Genomic DNA, 20,051 nt, shown 5'->3' with positions numbered 1-20,051 from the left:
GAATTTGCAAGCAGTTTGTAATATAGCAATAGATAACCACGACAGGTATAATCTTTATTTTACAGATGGAGAAACTGAGGCACAGAGAGGCTAAGTGGCTTGCTTGAGGTCATGCATCAGTAAGTGGTGGGTCTGGGGTTTAAACCCAGCAGCTTGGCCCCCTAGCATGTGTTCGTCACACTGGGCTATACTGCTCTTGAGTTGAAAACACATTCTGCTCTCAGGGAAATTTCCTAGCTACTTCGGTGTGCAAAGACCACGCACACTACATAATTAGAGAATCGTATACCACGTGCACTTATGCATCTACTCCGTTTAAGGACATGGGGCTGTAGGGATACACCCATGACAATATTAAGAAGGTGTTGGGCTTTTACTGCAATCAGGGAAGCTTCCTGACACTGGAGGGTGAGTGAGACCCCAGGGGGATGCCTCTGAGGAGTGAGGACATGTGAGCGAGTCCTGTTGGGAGAGAAGAGGAAGAGCACGAGAGGCGGTGAGACAGCATGAACAAGGACATGCGGGCTGTTGAATCCCAGGGCAGTGTGCACCCAGGGTCTCGATGCTCGGCCTTTATCTAGAAGGCCATGGGGAAGAACCCCTGACAGAGGACATTAAAAATGGGGGGGAGGGCATGATCTCATGTGCCTTTTAAACAGAAGCCCCGCTGGCTGGCTCAGTGGGTGGAGCATGTGACTCTTGATCTTGGGGTTATGGGTTCGAGCCCCACAGTGGGTTATAGAGATTACCTAAAAATAAAATTGATCGATAGATAGACAGATGCCCCTCACTGCTGGGGGTGCAGTGCAGAGGCTGGAGTGCAGGGGAGACCCTCCACCCAGGATGAAGAGCAGAGGGGACTTGGCAGTGATGCTGGGGCAACACGGTGGGGCCTGCACCCAGCTCCTCCAGCAGGTGTGGGAGGATAAGACACACTCCCGAGATACTCCGGAGGAGGACTGACAGCACAGGTTGGCAGAAATGGCTGAGAAGGAAGAGGGATCAGTAGGCGCCCACTGTCAGGGCCCTGTGGCTGCACCACCCTCAGTTGAGGGGAAGAATGATTGGCGGGGGTGACAGCAAGGGATGGGGGAGCCACTGTACCTGGGAGAAAGAAGCCCATCGCCATCATCCCAGTGCCTAGCACAGTGCCTGGTACATAGTCGATGCTCAGCAATATTTGCTGATTGAAAATTGGATAAATTGATGGGTCCAGGGCTCAGGAGGGAGGGCAGAGCCCTAGAGCTTGGAGAGTGTCTGGAGCATGAGATGCTAACTCTCCAGGGTCCCTCTGGGGTGGTCACATCCTTTGGGGTCAAGATACCTGTTTCCATCACTGTTCTTACTGGGCTGTGGAATTGCCATCTGGTAACTAAGGGGAAATCTGAATGAGATGTCGGGCTGGAGGAACTGCCAGAGAGTTTGGAGCCCTGATCCCTGGGAGGTCACAGGAACCTCCCTGTGTCGGTGGAGACTCTTCTCTGTGCAGCAGCAGCGTGTCCCCTTTCCTGACCAGGAGCATTTATGGCGATTCAGGAGGGCACCGGCCTGATGTCTTTTGGGAGGGGGAGGTTTCACTTCTTAGCTCTGTGACCTCTGGCAAGCCACTGAACCTCTCTGGGCCTCCCGCTGCTTTTGTAAGTGGTGCTCACTTTTCTTTTGGACCTCAGATAAAGATTTGCAAACTCAGGGTTAAGATCCTGAAGTCGAACCCAGGTTGTTTTCTGAGCTCAGTTGTTTCTTGATGGGTCCTTCTCTGGAACTCGGGGCTGTTCTCGCCAGCAGGGCAGTGCCGTGGGCTGCCTCCTTTTTTTCCTTCAGCCCAGCAGAGCAAAGCATTTCTTTTTGACGGGGACCACCAAAGACACCTCCTGGCCCCTCAGTGTGAGCTGAGAAGCAGGCAGATGGCTTGCCCAGACTTCCAGCTCATTCTCTGTGAGTAATGAGACCCCTTGCTGGCAGACAGCCTGCCTCTGCTCGCCCTCCCCCACCCCTTCCCACCCCTGCTCCCCGAACACCTCCTGGCCTGCTTACTCTTTGGTCTCCCTGACACTTGGCAGTTCACTCCTCTGTCTAATGGGTCCCCTTCTCTTCTGGCATCTGAACCTTTACCTAGTTCCCAGGCAAAGTCCCATCTGTGTTGCGGCAGTTGATTCCGTATTCCTTTCCCAGACTTAAAGCCTCATCCACACGGTTGCTAAATATGGAAGAGCACCGTCCAGAAAAAGGAATCTTTCTTCACAGCTTGGACAGCCCAGTGGCAGCGGCTGCCGACGTGGCTGCCGGCATGGGGCTCCAAGGGAGCGCTGTTCGCAATGGGATGCTGAGGCTGCGTGGCATGCGTGGCATCCGTGGCATCCGGGGCATCCGGGGCAAGGTCCCGGCTCTGGGGTGGTGAGGAGGCAGGACACCTGACTCCCGCTCTCCCGGGAGCTTCGTTCTGGGCTGGAGTCAGGCCTGGGAACATAGCAGGAGGTGGCAGAATGTGAACCCAGCGCCACGGCCACCGGGAGGGCTTCCCCCAGGGTGACATGGGGCCTGCCTAGTATGACCCATAGGAAGGCATCTCTGCTAGCTGCAGGGACACACTGAGTGCATTCCGGTAGGGAAGACTGGGACGCCTTCCCTCCACCCCGTGCCACCTCTCCAAAGCAAAAGGTGCCTCCTGACCACGTTCCCTGGCTGTAGGCGCCTTGTGACTGTGGCCGCTGGGCCGCTTTTTTGACCTCTCTGAGCCTCATTTCCCTGCCTCTAAAATGAGGATAATGGAATTTGTCGTGATGATTAGAAATAGAGGCTGGCGCAGCGGCACAACTAATAAATGGTAGATAATACTCTTACTACTATTGTTGTTGCTGATGCTGCTGTTGTTGTTATTATTATTATTATTATTATTATTATTGAAACCTTGAAAACAATACCCTTCCATCATTAATCAGGAGGCTCAAAAATCCCAGCCCATGCTAGGATTTGGGAGAAGGGGGCAGAACGACAGTAATCCGAATCAGAACCTAGATTCCAGAGATCATCACAGTCAAACTCTGGAAAGCACCCAAATTAGTCGTCTCTCAAAGGATGATGACATAATATCTCTGTACCTCAGTTTCTCCACCGGTGCAATGAGGGAGTTTGGACTGGAGTTGCCCCTAAGGGCCCTTCCATTCTGGCTTTCCGTGGTTCCCCATCCACTAGGAGGAACATTTGGCTGTGGTCAGGTCTCTAGTCTGAGCCAATCTGGGGTGTGGTGTAGAACTCAGTAAAAAGGACATTGTGGTATTTTATTCATCTTAAAATTCTTAAGATGAAATCAAGAGGAAATTGTTCTTTACGCCAACCGCAACCAGCAAAGATGGCCATGACTTATAACCAGGGCTGCCGTGGACAGTTGCATAGCTTGTGCACTGCCCTGAAGCACTTCATTGGTGATTTGAATGGGGGTTAAAGTCTAGCTGGTGTTCTGCTTGTCAAGTTGTGCAGTTTAGTGCAGGGCTGTAGCCACCTAAAAGAGGAGGCACCTCTGTGCTCCCTTGCGAGATCCTATAGGGGGGCGTTAGGAGCATTTGGAAGCAGTCCCCTGCTTGGCCCCTGACTGTGGCTGGCAGGTCCTCCCTGTTCCTTTCCCTGTCAGCCTCCCTGCAGCTCATACCCTCCCCCTAGAGGCCTGTGGTTGATGGAGGAGATGTGGTGGAGACAGTTGAGAGAGGATGAGTTTACACTGAAAAACCATGAAGCTCAGGGGGCTGGGGGCTTTACAAAGGGCAGCTCGGGCAGGCTGGTAAATAGACAGTGCGGGGGCTCCAGGCCAGCCGATGAGCCAGAGACCAGGGTGTCCAGGGTGGACCATCCGTGCCAGGCAAGGAGAGAGAAAGGGATCTGTCTCCAGCACATTATCAAACTGTCCTCCTCTCCCAGGTCCCTGCCCTCCCTCCACAGACCTTCAGACTCTACGCTGTCTGCGGTACGGGGACTGTCGCTGTCTGTGGTACGGGGGCTGTCGTTCCTCACTCAGGGTCTGGGCGGGGCACCAGCCTCTACACAAAGAGCCAGAGGGCCAGGGAGGGCCTCAGCTACTTTCCTGCTCACTTGGCAGTTAAAGAAAGCAAGTCTCTGAGAGGGAGGGCTTTGAGCTCTGGGCCTGTGGCTGCTGGAACCAGGAGCCCATGCCTGGCCAGTATGGTCCACGTTTAGGCTTTGCCTGGAGCAGGGCCGAAAGTTTGCACCACTCTGTGTTCCAGTCCTTGTACGGTCGGGCAGAAGGGCTGCCTAGAGAACACAGGTGCTGCCCGGCGTGAGATTGTCTGCACCCTGGTCTGGCAGCTTCTCCTGCTGGAGCCAGCCATTCCAGAAGCCCCAGTCAAGCAGCACCCTTCCTTGGCAGGGAGAGGGCTGTTCTCCCATTTCACAGGTGAAGCAGCTGCCCTCTGTAGCGTCATCTGGAAGCAAGGGGATGCCGGAGCTAGGTCTGGAATGTCGGGGTCCCCCCAGACTGAGAAATTGCTGTTTTCCCCCACTTTCAGTCCTGGGAGCAGGGGAGTTCATTTTCATCTACTGCAGAAAATTGGGCCTTTGGACAGGAAACAGTCCTCTTCCCACCTCAGCCACACAAGGGCCAGGTGGGGGTTCCCATGACAACCATACTATGGCTCCCGGCAGCCAGAAGGCTCCTGTGACCTCCCAAGAGGGGAAGGAGCCAAGAGGGACAGGAGGCCCCTGGATGGGTGGGCCTGGCCACACCTACCACGCCTGCTGCTGACTCTCCCTCCTGCTTCCAGCTGGGAACCACTCCCCAGCTTCTTGACGCCATGGCTTTTTATTTTCAGGGTCTGCACCTCTGGCCTTTCCAGTTGGGGACCCAGGTACATTAGGAAGTGGGATGAGAATCCATTAAGATCTGTCTTCCAAGGGGAACCCTCCTACACTGTTGGTGGGAATGCAAGCTGGTGCAACCACTCTGGAAAACAGCATGGAGGTTCCTCAAAATGTTGAAAATAGAACTGCCCTATGACCCAGCAATTGCACTACTGGGTATTTACCCTAAAGATACAAACGTAGTGATCCAAAGGGGCATGTGCACCTGAATGTTTATAGCAGCAATGTCCACAATAGCCAAACTATGGAAAGAACCTAGATGTCCATCAACAGATGAATGGATCAAGAAGATGTGGTATATATACACAATGGAATACTATGCAGCCATCAAAAGAAATGAAATCTTGCCATTTGTGACAACATGGATGGAACTAGAGCGTATCATGCTTAGCGAAATAAGTCAAGCAGAGAAAGACAACTATCATATGATCTCCCTGATATGAGGAAGTGGTGATGCAACATGGGGGCTTAAGTGGGTAGGAGAAGAATCAATGAAACAAGATGGGATCGGGAGGGAGACAAACTATAAGTGACTCTTAATCTCACAAAACAAACAGGGTTGCTGGGGGGAGGGGGGTTAGGAGAAGGGGGGTGGGGCTATGGACATTGGGGAGGGTATGTGCTTTGGTGAGTGCTGTGAAGTGTGTAAACCTAGTGATTCACAGACCTGTACCCCTGGGGATAAAAATATATGTTTATAAAAAATAAAAAATTAAAAAATATATCATAAATCATAAAATAATACTTCAATATTAAAAAAAAAAGATCTGTCTTCCAACCATTCTAGGTGATAGGGTTCAGGGAAGGTTGGCTCAGTGTCACATAAAGCATTGGAGTAGGGCCACTTCCTGGATTCCCCCCCTCCCCCCAACAACTGGGAGTGATGGCTTTTTCTCTCCAAGGATGAGCCCTGGGAGAGTTCTGTAGACTCTGCCTCTCCTACCAGCCCATGGTCCTTCCTGCATCCCTCTGGGGACCCTTTCCTCCTGGGGCAGTTCTCATCTAGACAATGCTCGTTCCATAAACACACATACTGAGGCCTTGCTTCATGCAAGATTTTCTGTAAGGTGAAATCAGTTACACCTCTCCCATCCCCACCCCCACCAAATTTTAAATCATCAAAAGAGAAGGAGCTGGTTGTTTGAATCTTTATCCGTCAGTGGGATGTCCTAGGTAGGTCCTATGGCCAGACCATTGGCAAATTCCCTGCCATCCTTCTACTGGGAGGCTTGCACTCAATTTCTACATCCATCTACCCTTTTTTATCAACATGATGAGCACAATAAATATTTGTTGATAAATGAATACATAATGAAAATGTCCTAGCTACAGAGGAACTCTAATTGAGCCCTTTGAAACAAAACAATAAACAATCTGATTGAAAAGTGGGCCGAGAACTTAAATAGGTACTTCTCCAAAGAAGTTACAGAAAGGCTAGTAAGCACAAAGAGAAAGGCTAGCATCACCCATCATCATGGAAATGCAGACCAAAAACCACAATGAGATACTGCTTCATCCACACCAGGATGGTTGTAATCAAAAAGGATTGGAGTGGAGAAGTTGGAACCCTCGTATGCTGCAAGCAGAGAGTAAAATGGTGTAGTCACTTAGAAAACAGTTGGCAGTTTCTTAAACATATGGAGTTACTGTATGACCCCGAATTCCACTGAGTCTGAGTCTGTACTCAACAGAAATGAAAGTGTATGTCCGCACAAAAACGGGTACACACATGTTTGCGGCAGTAGTATTTGTGGTAGCCAAAAAATGGAGACAGCCCAAACACCCATCAGTGATGAATGGGTGAACAAAATGTGGTCCATCCAAACAATAGAATTTTATATAGCCATAAAGAAGACTGAAGCATGGACCCATCCTACCACATGGACAATCCTTGAAAACATTGTGCTAGGTAGAAAAAGCCAGGCAACACACGGTATCAGTCCACTTACACAAAATGTCTAGAACAGGCAAATCCATAAAGACAGAACATAGATTAGTGGTTGCCGGGGGCCATGGGAGAGGAAGGGCTGGAGAGTGACTCCTGGGTACAGGGTCTCTTTTCTGGGATAATGAAAATGTTCTAAAATTGACTGTGGTGAGGGTTGCACAACTTTTTACGTGCCTCCATGCCTAAGACCATTGAATTGTGCACTTCAAATTGGCAAATTGGACGGTATCATTCACAAATGGATCTCTTAATAAAGCAATTTAAAAAACCCTCAATATTTAAAAACAAAACAAAACAGAATAAAACTGTCCAGTTAGAAAATGGGCAAAAGACATGAACAGACATTTCTCCAAAGAAGATAGACAGATGGCAAATAATCACATGAAAGGATGTCTCCTCTCCTTTTGAAATTCAAATTAAAACAGCCATGAGATCTCATTCTACACCAATCAGAATGGCTAAAATAGAAAATAACGAAAACGCCATGCTGGCGAGCACGAGGAGAAACTGGGTCCCTACCACATTGCTGGGGGGATGTAAAATGGTACAGACACTCGGGAAAATGGTTTGGCAGTTTCTTTGAAACGTGATGTTAGACTTTACCATATTCCCAGTGATTGTTCTCTTGGGAAACCTAGAGAAAGAAAGATGTGCATTCACATAGAAACTTGTACACAAATGTCCACAGCAGCTTTGCACCTAATAACTAAACACTGGAGGGGCTCCTCGGTGGTTCTGTGCACCTGCCTTCAGCTCAGGTCATGATCTGGGGGTCCTGGAATTGAGTCAGGCTCCCTGCTCAGCGGGAGTCTGCTTCTCCTTGTGCCGCACTCATGCACACTCACATGCTTGCTCTCTCTCTCTCTATCTCTCTGTCAAATAAATAAATAAAATCTTTTAAAAAACTGGAAACTGGGTGAATTGCCAAGCAAACTGGCCTGCCCGGCCCAAAAAATAGTCCTCAGCAATGAAAAGGAGCAGGCTCTTGGTTCACTCAGCAACTTGGAGGACCCTGGAGGAAATTATGCTAAGTGGAAAAAGCCAATGTCAATTGAACAGGATTTCTTTAAAGAAAGAAAGAAAGAAAAAAAGATCTACCAGTTTTCTGGTCTTTGTGACTATTTCACCTTGACATTGAGGTTGTAAATGGCAGCAGCCAGCCGGTGTGCAAGGACGTGGCATCTCTATGCTGTCCCATATCAGCATTGGTGGTGAGTCGTCAGGTAAAAGATTTCCTTTTCCTGAAGCAGAAGCGGTGTCTTGTCATCGTCACCTGTTGTCACCTCTGGGCCAGGTGTGACCAATGGGGACCCCTTCTCCTGTCTTACACTTTGAGTGAGAAATGCATTAGACAGGGCCTGACATGTGCCCACTGAGGCTGCAGCTGAGGACCCCAGAGACCGTCCAGCGGGGGGCTCACTGCTGGCGCTTGTCCAAGGTGACCGGTTGGAACCAGCATCTTTGTTGGGGGGTGTTCCCTAGCTGGGCTCCGGCCACAGCTCCCTTGGGCGGCAGCCAAGGGCAGAGTGCCCACCAGGCATTCCTGAGGCTCTTTCTGAAGAGGCTCTTTCTGGCTTCGCAGAGTAAGGGAGAGCGTGGTCCCCTCAGTGTTGGAGGCCATGGGGGCCTCGTAGGCTGTGCCTGGCAGGGCTGTGAGTGGCCTCTGAAGCGGCCTCAGCTGAGAGGACACTGGCAACCAATCAGCTTTAGAAAGTATTTAACGGAGAATTTTAGAAGATTAGAGAAAAATGTAGAGACACTTGACAGTTTCTTTGCCTACTGAAATCATAGATGCCCATTATAAAAAATCCCAGAAAAACATACTACAGGCAGTGAAATTCAGTCAACTCTTGGTATATGGGCTTCTTTTCTTTTTTATTAAATAATGGCTTTACTGAGAGTTACTTATTATTATATTCAATATCCTACAATTCACCCACTTAGGGTGCTCTGTCCGCAGGGTTTTGGTGCCTTCATAGTGGTCCATCCCTCACCATAGGTCTGAGAATATTTGTACTTAGTGCTATGAGTTGTACCCATAAGGCAGTTAAAAAGCTAAATTGTGTTAAGAGGGATCCTTGTCCACGGAGAAAGAGCATGAGCGAGCACCTGGAGGGTGGAATGTGGACTGTGTTGATGGGACCAAGTGAGGAAAACCCCTCCCCCATCCCTCACCCACCCCCCGTCACCTCCACCAAGGGACAAGCTTTCTACTGAGGAGCCCTAGAAAATAATGCCAGGCAAAGCCACAAAAAATCCTTCCATCTCCAGCCCTACCTCACACCGTGACTAGCTTACTGTTTGTTTGTTTGTTTTTAAGATTTTATTTATTTATTTGTCAGAGAGAGAGAGAGAGCACAAGCTGAGGCGGAAGGCACAGGGAGAGGGAGAAGCAAGATCCCCCCTGAGTAAGGAGCCTGACACTGGGCTCGATTCCATGCCCTTGGGATCATGACCTGAGCCAAAAGCAGACACTTCACTGACTGAGCCACCCAGTCATCCCTCAGCTTGCTTGTTTCAAGTTAGGGTTTAGTAATCCTGTACCCTCGCTGGCTGACCATGCTGTGAACCCTTCTGGAAGCTCTGGTGGATGGGTTTTGCTTATGAGCGGGCACATGAGTTTCCCAGGGCCGCTGGGACAAAGTCACATAGGCCGGGTGGCCTAAAGCAACACACACTAATTCTTGCAGTTGTAGAGGCCAGAAATCTGGAATTGAGGTGTGGTGCAGGTGGGTTCTGTCTGCAGATCAGGGAGGATCCGTTCCACCCCTCTCTCCCAGGTGCTGGTGACAACCAGCACTCTGGTGTTGCTTGCCCTACAGAGGCCTCACTCCTGTGTCTTACATGGCTTCCCCTGTGTGTGTGTCTCCATGTCTTCATGTTTTTATAAGGACACCATTCATGGAATGTAGGGTTCACCCCAATCCAGTCTGACAGCACGTTCACTGGGTGACTTCTGCAAAGATCCTGTTTCCAAATGAGGTCACATTCACACGTACCAGGCGTTAGGAGTTCATCGTATCTTCTGGAGAGAATGCAGTTCAACCTGTAATAGGGGGCTACTTTATTATCCCTGTTGTACAGCTGAAGAAACCCAGGCACAGAGAGGATAAATAAAAAGACGACGGAGGCATGCCCACAGTCAGGCCACTGGGCCGGGGCACCCACACCAAGCCACTAGGCCGGAACTGCACAGAACCCAGGACAGTCCTGGGAGCACAGCCCGCCCATCACTCATGGGGACAAAGGATTGTCCCTTACCGATGTGCATTAGCCCAGGCTCCAGAATGGTGGAAGGCTGTCTGTGAGGGTTCCCCCAAGTCTGAGGGGTCCCTGTGGACTCCTGCAGGGGAGGGCTAACGATCCATGCAGTGGGAGGCCTAAGGTCCCCACCCAAGTGCCCCCAGACCTCTTATGTCTCCCTCCCAGATGGCTATTTAATAAACATGTATCGATCTCCCAAACTGCACCCTGTTGTGCTGGGTCCTGGGGGGAGACTCAGATTTGGGTCACACCCTGGCCCTGGCAAGCGCGAGCTCCCCCAGCTGGTCCGTGGGGTGATGGGAAGCCTTTGCCACCATCTGTGTATGGATAGTGTGGGAGATGTGGAAGGTACCTGGGGCTGGGGCAGAAGAGGTCAAGTTAAATAGAAACCCAGAGCTTTCACTGTGGCTCACAATTTTATAAATCCGCAAGTTTAACAGCACAAAGTTGACAATGTATACACCTGTGCTGGGTTCTGGGCCCCAAAAGGAATGAGCTCTGGTGCCTGCACCCCAGCTGCTGCCCAGCAAGAAGACGGTTGGTAAACTGAGGTTAAGGAAAATGGCTTCACAGAAAGGATCAGGAGGCACAGAAGGGGGCGTGGCTGACTTTATCTTAAAGCTGCTACTGAGCCCTCCCTCCCAGTGTGCTAGTCTTGGCTTCCTGCGGGCGTCACTTCTAACCCTGCCATCAGGGATCCCACTATATAGACGGAGCTCTCCCTACCTCTTGAGGCTACAGGATGTCTTTTTGGTCCCAGGCTCCGTGGTCCCTCGCTTCTTGAGAAAGTCAGCGATGTACCAAATGCCAGCACTAGGTGGCGCTGTGGACTGCCCCGCCGCTATTCACAGAGAATGGTCATTCTTTGGACTGACATTTCTGACTTTTCCGAGTACCACGGGTCCTATAATCTACTTAGCATTTTTCTTTAAACTCCCTTTTAAAGTGTTTATAGCTATCCTAATGGGAAACCATTATTTCTTTGCCATAAATAGATGATGAATGTGAACTTCTTTTTAAAAAATCATGTTAACTGTTGAGCAGAGTGTCTAGTATGTTGAAAGAAGGCAAATATAAAAATAAAGCTGTTGGAACAAGACATTTCAGTTCGTGTGTGCCCCTCTCACAGAGCACCAGTGCAGCAAAACACTGTCCTGGGCTCCGAAAACAGGACAGCTTGCTGTCAGCGAGATGCGGGTGTGTTTAGGGTGGGAAAGGCTTCCTCCTTTTGCAGCTGGAGGAGCTGAGCTCCTGGTTGGATCCAGGTCCCACCTTTCCTTCTGTCGTATGGATGCGAGAAGAACCTGAGGAAACTAGAACTGAAATGTGACACACTTAGTTTTTCGGTGCTTCTGATGCCAAAGACCGTTCACTGTGGGCGTCCCCTGTTGGGCATATGGTGCCCTGGGGTGACAGGCGTCATGAGGGTGGATGGCAGCCAAGATGGGCAGTGGACCTCAACCAACTCACGTAGCTTCTCTCGGCCCCTTGCCCTGAGGGTCCCGAGCAGAGTGTGGCACCATGTTCCCCTTTCAGGCACAGTCCAGCACCCTGCCTGCCCCTCCGATGAGCCATATCCACCATGGGATGGGACCTTGGCCAAATGCATTGGTCCCTCTTTGTTGTCAGAGCTGGAAATTATCGGGGTCACCCTCACTCTTGGGTTACCCATGCAGCCGAATCAAGGAAGGTTCTCATAGGCCCAAGCATTCTTGGGAGAAGGGCCAGTGGCCCTCCGCTGGCATTGCTGTATCTCCTGGAAGCCAAGACTGATCTGGGCAACTTGCCTCCTGTTGGTGCCTCATAGCTCCTTGTCAGGCCAAGACAACCCAGATCCATTAGATGTTTGATTCTGCTCATACAATCTAGAGTTGTCTGTGTCATTTTGCCCCCAAATGATGACTGTAGATTAAAGACAACACCAATTGCTGTAATAATCCCCCCAAATCTCAGTGGAATAACACCTTAGAAGGTTGGTTCCCGCTCCCCTGTGGTCAGATTGGCAGCAGATATGTATGTATGAAACTGCAGATGCCAGGCCCTGTAGCAGGTGCCGGGACCCACCGTGAAGATGGCAGTCACGGCCCCCAACCCTCAGAGAGCCTCCTCTCTGGCAGGAATATTCACCCAAGGCTTTTGTCATCTCTCCACAGTATTGTACTTGGAAGGCTCGGTTCTTGTGTTTGAGGACATCTTCAGACTGATCGCATTCTACTGTGTCAGTAGGTGAGTACGCCTGACCCACGGAGGGGCATCAGAGTGCAACAGACGTCCCTGAACCCTGGGGTGGGGGTGAGGGTCCCGGGGAGGCCCCCAGAAGGAAAGGTGCAGCCCAGAGGGTGCAGAGAGAGGGGACAGTCCCTGGCTTTGCCCTGGTAACCATGAGGGGAGGAGTGGGCTCTGAGGCTCCCTTAGGCTGGCCTCGCAGGACCCCACCCCCATCACCCCCTGCCCCCTGGCTCACTGCCCCTCACCCCAGCTTCCAGGATGCCCTGGAGCCCCGTGCTGACCTGACCCACCCTGTTGCAGGGGTGGCAGATGGCACTTCCTGTGGGGACAACAGGAAGGGCAGATACCCTTCAGTGGGACAGAGCCTGTGATTCTGAAGTCACTGCTGGGCGGGGTGGGTGCCTGGTCGCCACCCTCAGAGCTGCTCTGTTTACTCAGAACTGGTTTCAGGTCAATAGGAACGTAAAAATACATCTTCGCACCGTCATGGCTTAAGCTGCAGGGCCTTGACAAGATGGGCAGGACAGGGTGTCTCGGGGTTCGGGGCTCCAGGCCCACATCTCTGTGCTACGGAGAGACCCATCCTTGCTGCCGCTCAGTGAAAACCGTGCTCATCCCAGAAGAGCCCTCCTGCCTAGCGGGCCCCTCCTGGGCTCCGGCGGGCAGGAAGGGTGATGCTGGCAATGGTCGCTGTCAGCCATGGCCTCCTGTCAGGAGCTCGCGGGTACGGTAAGCGGTGCTGCGCTGTCCATTACCTTCATAAATCTGGCAGACAGTTCCCATTTCACAGATGAGAAAGCTGAGACCAAGAGAAGGAACTTGCTCAGGGGGCGCAGCTGGTTAAAGGCAGGGTGGAGATTCAAGGTACTTAAAGCTCCGAGGTCCGTGAGCTTTGCTACGACCGCCCCACTGTGTGCCTCGCACGCTAATTCAGACGACCTAGCATGTTCCTCCGGGCGTGCCAGGCAAAGCCCCTGAGGCCCCCGGGGCCGTGGTGTACCTTGCAATGCCAAGCTCTCAGGCGGACAGGCCCGCTCCGGTTCTGAGAGGTTCTTATCTCGGACGGGCGTGCCTGGCATGGTGCTGGGTACAGGCCAGGTGCTTTGAATGAATAAATAAAACAATGACATAATCCCTGAGCCCACAGCTTGAGCTCATTACCTCATCTCTCTGAGGCACGACTTCCTCTCCTGTGAAATGGGGGTGCTGATGCCCGTTAGAGGGGTGCTGGAGAAGGGCAGGATAAAGACACAGCACACTGCCCATCAGCCAGAAGGTGTCCTAGTTCCATGTCCGCTGGGGGCAGTGATTTTGTCTGTCCAGGAAGATCTGGAGCCCTAGTCACCAAGCTCACACCGTCACCTCCCAACCGTCCGGCCTCCGGTGGCTGTTTCTCTGTGCCGGTACCTGTTTGCCCGCCCTCTACTGCTCTGGGAACCACAAGGAGATCACAGGGCACAGAGCCCATATGTTTGGGTGTCAACGTGCTGTATTTGGCGACAGCGCCAAGGCCATGTGTCAGGGGTGGGGTGCCATGGAAGAACCCCAGTTTAGGAGCTGGAGGCTGTCCCCTGGCTGTCACCTGGCCTATCCTGCCAGTTGTGGCCTCACCTGTCAAAGGGATGATAGAGGAGGAGCAACACAGCGCCAGAGCGTTCATTGGAGGAATTCGCTTACCCGACATCCTGCCCCACCACGCCCCCGCCCCCGCCACGCCACGCCCCCCAGCCCACAACATCCCGCCCCCCACACGCAGGAAGCTACAGGTTCCGCTTTGGGGAGCTCCCCCGAATGCTCCAGGCTGGAGGGTAGTCTGGTGTGAGGACTAGAGAGGCTTCCCAGACCAGCCTGGGTCCCATATCACCCAGGGGGGCCAGTGAAAAATATAGACACCTGCCTCCCTCCCCCAACCCCGAGACTGACTCAGCAGCTCTGGGATGGGGCACAGTAATAGCTTAGTGAGGGGTACTCTTACGGGCAAGAGTTGAGAGGACTTGCCCCCCCCACCAAGGAGAGCACAGTGGGGAGGAAGGGGGAGCAGGATGGGGCAGGCAGAGAAGCCCTGCAAGGACGCGATTGCAGGAGACATCCCAGCCTCAGCAGGACCCCAGAGGCTTTCCTGAGCATAGGCGAGACCTCGGGGTCATCTACCAATGGGGCTGGGCTTTTGTGCCCCCAAAGCGGAGGCATTTGTGGCTCCCCCTGGGGCTGATGGGACAGGCCGTGAGGCTCCAGCATGCCATGACAAGCCACTGAGCGCCGCAGGTGCCAGCCCTCGGGAGCAGGCCGCCGCACCGAGGCTGCGCTGGGGGTGGGGGGCGGGGGCGGCGGGCGGGCGGAGCGGGTGACCGGCATCCATGGGTCCGCGTGGGACGGCAGCGGCGACGGTGCAGACCAGCTCCCACTGACCCGATGTCTGTGCTGCTGAGTCGGCTTGGTCTACGCTCTGCCCACAGAGTCCTTTCTAACCCCTACTGCGGCCTTGTGGATAGGTGTTCTCACCTGGAGACCCACTCCAGGGACAGATGCCTCCTGCCCCCAGGTTGTGCTGGAGGTCCTACCTGAAGATCCCTGCAAGGGCTTGCCGGAGGTCCTGGCGTGTGTTCTTACAGACAGGGAAACTGAGGCTGGGGATGTCTCTAGCTCGGGTTGCACAGCTGAGTTCTCAGCCAATTTAACCTAAGCTTGTCTGGACTCCTGAGCCCCGGGTACTTCTTCCCGTCCCTCCCCCACCCCGTACAGGCTTGGAGTGAGAGGGTGTGTGTGCTGCTCCCCTTCAGTTCTCCCCTTCCATTAATGGGAGGGTCTGGGCCTTCTTGTAGAAGAGGTGACTTCAGAGGCCAGGCAAGGAAGGGCAGGAAGAGAATTCTAGGTAATGGAAATAGCACAGGCAAAAACTTGGCAGTGGGAAGCTTGGGCATGGCTGCGGGGGGAGAACCAGACACATGGGTGGGGATGAGAGGGGAGACCTTGAATGCCATGCCCAGGAGCTGTGGTGACATCAGTATGCACTGTAGCAGAGCTGCAGAGCTGCAGTAGGTGGTGGAATAGAGTCAAGGGGAGAGGGGAGACCAGTCCGGGGCCACAGCAGCCACACAGGCACTATGAGGAGGCCCCTGCCTCAGCAACAGTTGGAGGAACTGAGCAGGGTAGGGACAGCCACTGCAGAGAGGAGTAGGGGAGCAGAGGGGCCAAGGAGATGTTGGGGCTCCTTTCCAGAGCAACAGAGGCATGAACACACTTGGTCATTTCTGGAACACTTCGTACAAACCAGGAACACTACTAAGCCCCCTTGAAGGATTGTGAGGACAAATTCTCAGCACGCCCAGGAGTCAGTAGCCTTGTGAACTGGGGGGCCGTTAGCCTCTGGGCAGGGTTGCTGAGCCCTCAGGGGAAGAGAGAACTGGCATAAACTCTAGATAGTATCATTGGTATGTGGTGTTTTTCAATCCTGGGTAAAGCCCAGGAGGGAGTGGAGTATAACATGGAAGTTATCTGGTTTGGTCTTTGTCCCCATTCCTGACACAAAGCTCCTAAAACCCTTTGGGATTTCCCAAGTGATAGGGTGGGTTTTGTTGGTCCTAATGAGCCCCCTTCAGTGCTCCCTGAGTTTGTGCTGAGAGCTGACCCAGGCAGGGCCCCTAAGTGGCCTCAGGAGGGGCTGGTGACAGGGAGACCCCGGGTTTGGAGGATTGGAACTTTCAGCCCCACCCACTGACCTCCAACTCCTATGACCCTAGAGGGGGTCATAACATCCATCTGTTGGATCATGACGGCTGTCCTTTTTTTTTTTTTTTTCTTAAGATTTTATTTACTTATTTGAGAGGGAGCAAGAGCAAGGCTACAAAAGCGGGGGGTGTGTCAGAAGGAGAGACTATCCAAGCAGACTCCCCACTGAGCATGGAGCCTAACGTGGGGCTTGATCTCACAACCCATGAGATCAGATCTGAGCCGAAACCCAAGAGTCAGACGCCTAACCGACTGAGTCACCCAGGCGCCCCATGACTGCTGTCCTTTTAAACGAAAAATTAAACTAGACTGGTAAATATCAGAATGTGTCTCATGTACGTTGAAATAAATCTTGTTTTGTTAAACTCTTGCTCTAGTTACGCATGATTGTGTATGAGTGTGGGAGAGAGCGTGTGTGCACACGTACTGCACAGGCAAGGAAGCAGGATGCCAGATGTGGTTCTAACTGGCAGTCATGGTCAAAAAAGACTCTGGTCCAAAGACACTGGCTAGAACTGAGACCACCCTAGGAGGTTACACAGCTGACTCACCAGCGTGCGGGGGGAACATATTAGAACATTCATTCTGATTCCATTGGAGCATTATTCCATTTTTTAAATTTCTCTTTTTATGAATGCTTTTTAATGGACTTAGTAGTCCATTATGTCAGGAAAATACAAGAATGAGAATACATATTCTCCTGAGTATGAGAATATATATGTATGGGAATCTATGTGTGAGAATATATTTCTATATATATATGAGATTGTAAGTATGGCACACACACACACACACACACACACACACACTCACACAGGCACACACACCTGGAGAGGTGCTTAATTTTTATGGTTACCGATAGCCCTTGCTTTTGGGGCCTCTGATTCCCAGGCTGTGTCCATCAGCATCCTCTTGAGAGCTGGTGAAAATAGGGATTCCTGGCCCATCCCCAGACCCAACCCTGGGAACCTAAGTGCACAGTTCTGGAAATCTGTTTTTTTAGCAGCTCCCCCATGGGATTCTGATCTGTAATAAATTAAGTAATACAAAGGTATTAATACCTACCCATAAGGGTGCTCTGTTATAGTAATAGCTGATTACTGTATATCGGGGTGCTTGGGGGGTGCAATCAGTTGAGCATCCGACTCTTGACTTCAGGTCAGGTCATGATCCCGGAGTCCTGGGATCGAGCCCTGTGTCGGGGTTCCCTGCTCAGCGGGGAGTCTGCTTCTCCCTCTGCCTCTGCCCCTCCCCCTGCAAAACAAATAAATAAATCTTAAGAAAAAATAGTAATACTGTCATGTGACATAAGGCCTGCAAACACCCAGCCCAGTGCCTGGGCACCTACTAGTTGCCCAGCAAACACCCCCTCCCGTGGGTACTTCTCCTTGGATCAGAAGAGGTGGCCCCTGGTTGAAGGGGTGCATTGGCTATTGTGGCAGGGAGCGGGGACAGATGAAATCCTTGCACGTAACCAGGTCACGGAGGAGGACGTGGTCCATGGTGGCACAGCCTCAGAGGCTCTGTGGAATCGAAGTAGATGCCGTCGCCTGGGATGCGAGAGGTGGGAATGAGCAAGGCACACACCCTCTAAGCAAATGAGCGCGGGAGGCCCCTGAGTGCAAAGGAAGGGTGTGTGGTGGGCAGAATGGAGGAGCTGGCGCACAAGGCCGAGTGGGGGCCAGGAAGGCCCTGGAAGGCCTTGGAAGGCCCTGGATGCGGTGGTCCCGGGTTGGCCCTGGTCCCCTGCCATCCCGGCAGCATCTTGACCAACAGAGGAGGTGGCTGAGAGAGTGTGGGAGACTGCCCTGGGGCATGGGGGGTGGACCCCAGAGGAGCTGAGGGACTCTGCTGCCCATGGCAACATACACAGAGACTGAGGAGCTGCTGGAAACCCAGCTGGTAGGCCAGACAACCACCCAGGTAAACTGAGGCAACACGGGACTGAATGGTACCACCCTGCCAAGTTAGAGATTGGGGTAGTGGTGGCCTGAGGTGGGAATGAGAGCTGAGAGCGCAGTCTGGGTCGGGGCCTCAGCGCCCCGAGGGGCTGACTGGTAGCCTTCACTGAGCAAGTCTGACTGGGTGCTCTCTGCCCATCTCTGTGTGGAGCAGCAGTGGGTAGCAGACAGGAGGGGCTAGGTTTCTCCACCCAGAAGGGCACTGTTGGAGGAAGCTACCTGGGCTTCCCACGATACAGGAAAACAAGCAACCAGGGAGAAGAGTCTCCCATTTCTGCGGGTCCCTCAGGGCTGGCCCAGGACTGCATCGGACTGGTTGCTTCCTCATCCACAGGGCTCAGCCCCTCAGCCCCAGGGAAGTTTCTAGTCTGCCTGGAGGCCCCAGCAGCCAGTGGGGGGGCCAGGGAACAGACACACGGGTCCTTCTCCCCAACATGACCTCTGGCCTTTCCTGTCTCCACAGAGACTTGTTGCCTTTCACGCTGAGGCTGCCCCAGGCCATCCTGGAGGCCAGCAGCTTCACAGACCTCGAGACCATCTCCAACCTGGGCCTGGGTAAGTCCCCTCTGAGGTTCAGGGTAGGAGCAGGGCTTTAGGATGCAACGACCAGAGGGGCACAGGGGCAGCCCCTCAGACTGAGTCCCAGCTCCTGTGGGACCTCCCGTCCCGCTCCCCAGGCTGCCAAGGCCCCGTAGCCCGGATAGTCTCCCAGTTTTCAAAAGGGCACCTTTTACAACCGCCCAGAAGGTCTGATGCACAGCCTTGCGGGGTCCGGGGGAGCCAGGGCCGGTCAGCACAGGCTGACCCCACTGCCAGGACGAGGCTCTGGGAAAGCCTGAGCCAAACACCTGGTCCTTCATCCGCTGACCAGAGCTGGGCACCAGCATGACCCCAGCCCTGGCTCCAGGTCCACCCTTGCCAGAAGCAAGGGCGACAGGAACATGGCTGTGAACAAGATATGGGGAGAGGGATGGGTCAGTAACCCGCGCAGCCCCAGTGACCTCTCCCCTCAGGTCTGAAGTGGCGTAATGACACTTCGTACTTGCGTGGCATTGTCTTTGTGTCGTCCTCGTGTCCCCATTTTCAAGATTCAAAAGCACTGAGCACCGCGGAGAAGTGTGTCCAGAGTGGGCCAGGCGGGAAAGCACAGAGCTGGGATGTTTGCCGGCGCCTTTCTGACCCCGAGCAGGGCCTCCCCGCCGGCCCTCGGCAACACTTCATGACCTTCTCCATTGTTCTGCCGCAGTCAGGGCCCGGTTTGAGGCCAAGTCAGCAGGGAGCGGAAGATGCTGGGGGTCGATCTGGGGAGGTTTACTTCTGATAGGAGGGGTCTGTGTGCCCGAGGCCTTGAACACAATGGGGTTCAGGCCATGTTGTGTGCTGGTCTCAGCCTCTCAGTGCCTGATTTGGGGTTGGACCGGCCCTCGGGTTCTTAGGACGTTTGCAAGATGCCTGACGTTTGCAACAACCATTTGGAGACTGAACAAATAAAGGTTTATTGCTCGCACGAGTCGGAAACTACATAGCACCTCTGGGGCCCCACAGTGAGGTCATGGGAAGAACCCTCATGCACGGTTTTGGAACGTGGGTGAGGCCCAGAGCCAATGGCCAAGAAAGAATTCTTGAGACGTCTTTGGTTCGAAAAAGTGGTATTATGAAAGCACGGGGACAGGGCCCTTGGGCCGATAAGGGTTGCCGCACTAGGGATGCGAGTGTAACAATTATATACTTGGGAGTTGGGGGAGGGAAGGACAAAGGGAGGCATCCCAAAGGACTTTCACATGCTGCAGAAGACTCTTAGGATCCTGGGGGCCCGGCTGTTATCAAGCTAAAGTTGTTTCTCCTTCTAGTAAGGCACTAACATTAAGACAGTTGGGAGTTCCCAGGAGGGATGTCACGTTCTGCCTGTCTCAGGCCCTTGTCAGTGGGCTACAGGTCATAAAGAAATTTAACTTTGTTTCCGTTCCCTTCTGCCTCAGTTTCCCACATCACTCATGGAAGAGAGGGGGAGGTTAGGGCTCCAGGAAATTCTCTGGGTCTCTGGAAGTTAG

The 20,051-nt window shown here is 52.8% G+C and overlaps 1 protein-coding gene across 2 annotated transcripts in view; it reads left to right on the top strand.

The window, feature by feature from the left end:
• Positions 1-20,051, top strand: part of RIN3 (Ras and Rab interactor 3) — a 116,625-nt gene that overhangs the window by 60,117 nt on the left and 36,457 nt on the right. For both annotated transcript variants that reach the window (XM_059182462.1, XM_059182461.1), the window contains exons 4-5: positions 12,235-12,307; positions 18,464-18,555. In XM_059182462.1, coding sequence (XP_059038445.1) covers positions 12,235-12,307; positions 18,464-18,555 — 165 coding nt within the window. The remainder of the gene's footprint in view (positions 1-12,234; positions 12,308-18,463; positions 18,556-20,051) is intronic.

This window comes from Mustela lutreola, chromosome 7 (genome assembly GCF_030435805.1).
Source record: "Mustela lutreola isolate mMusLut2 chromosome 7, mMusLut2.pri, whole genome shotgun sequence".
NCBI lineage: Eukaryota > Metazoa > Chordata > Mammalia > Carnivora > Mustelidae > Mustela > Mustela lutreola.
The sequence above is the reverse complement of the archived record's forward strand: the minus strand, read 5'-3'. Positions and strand labels throughout refer to the sequence as shown.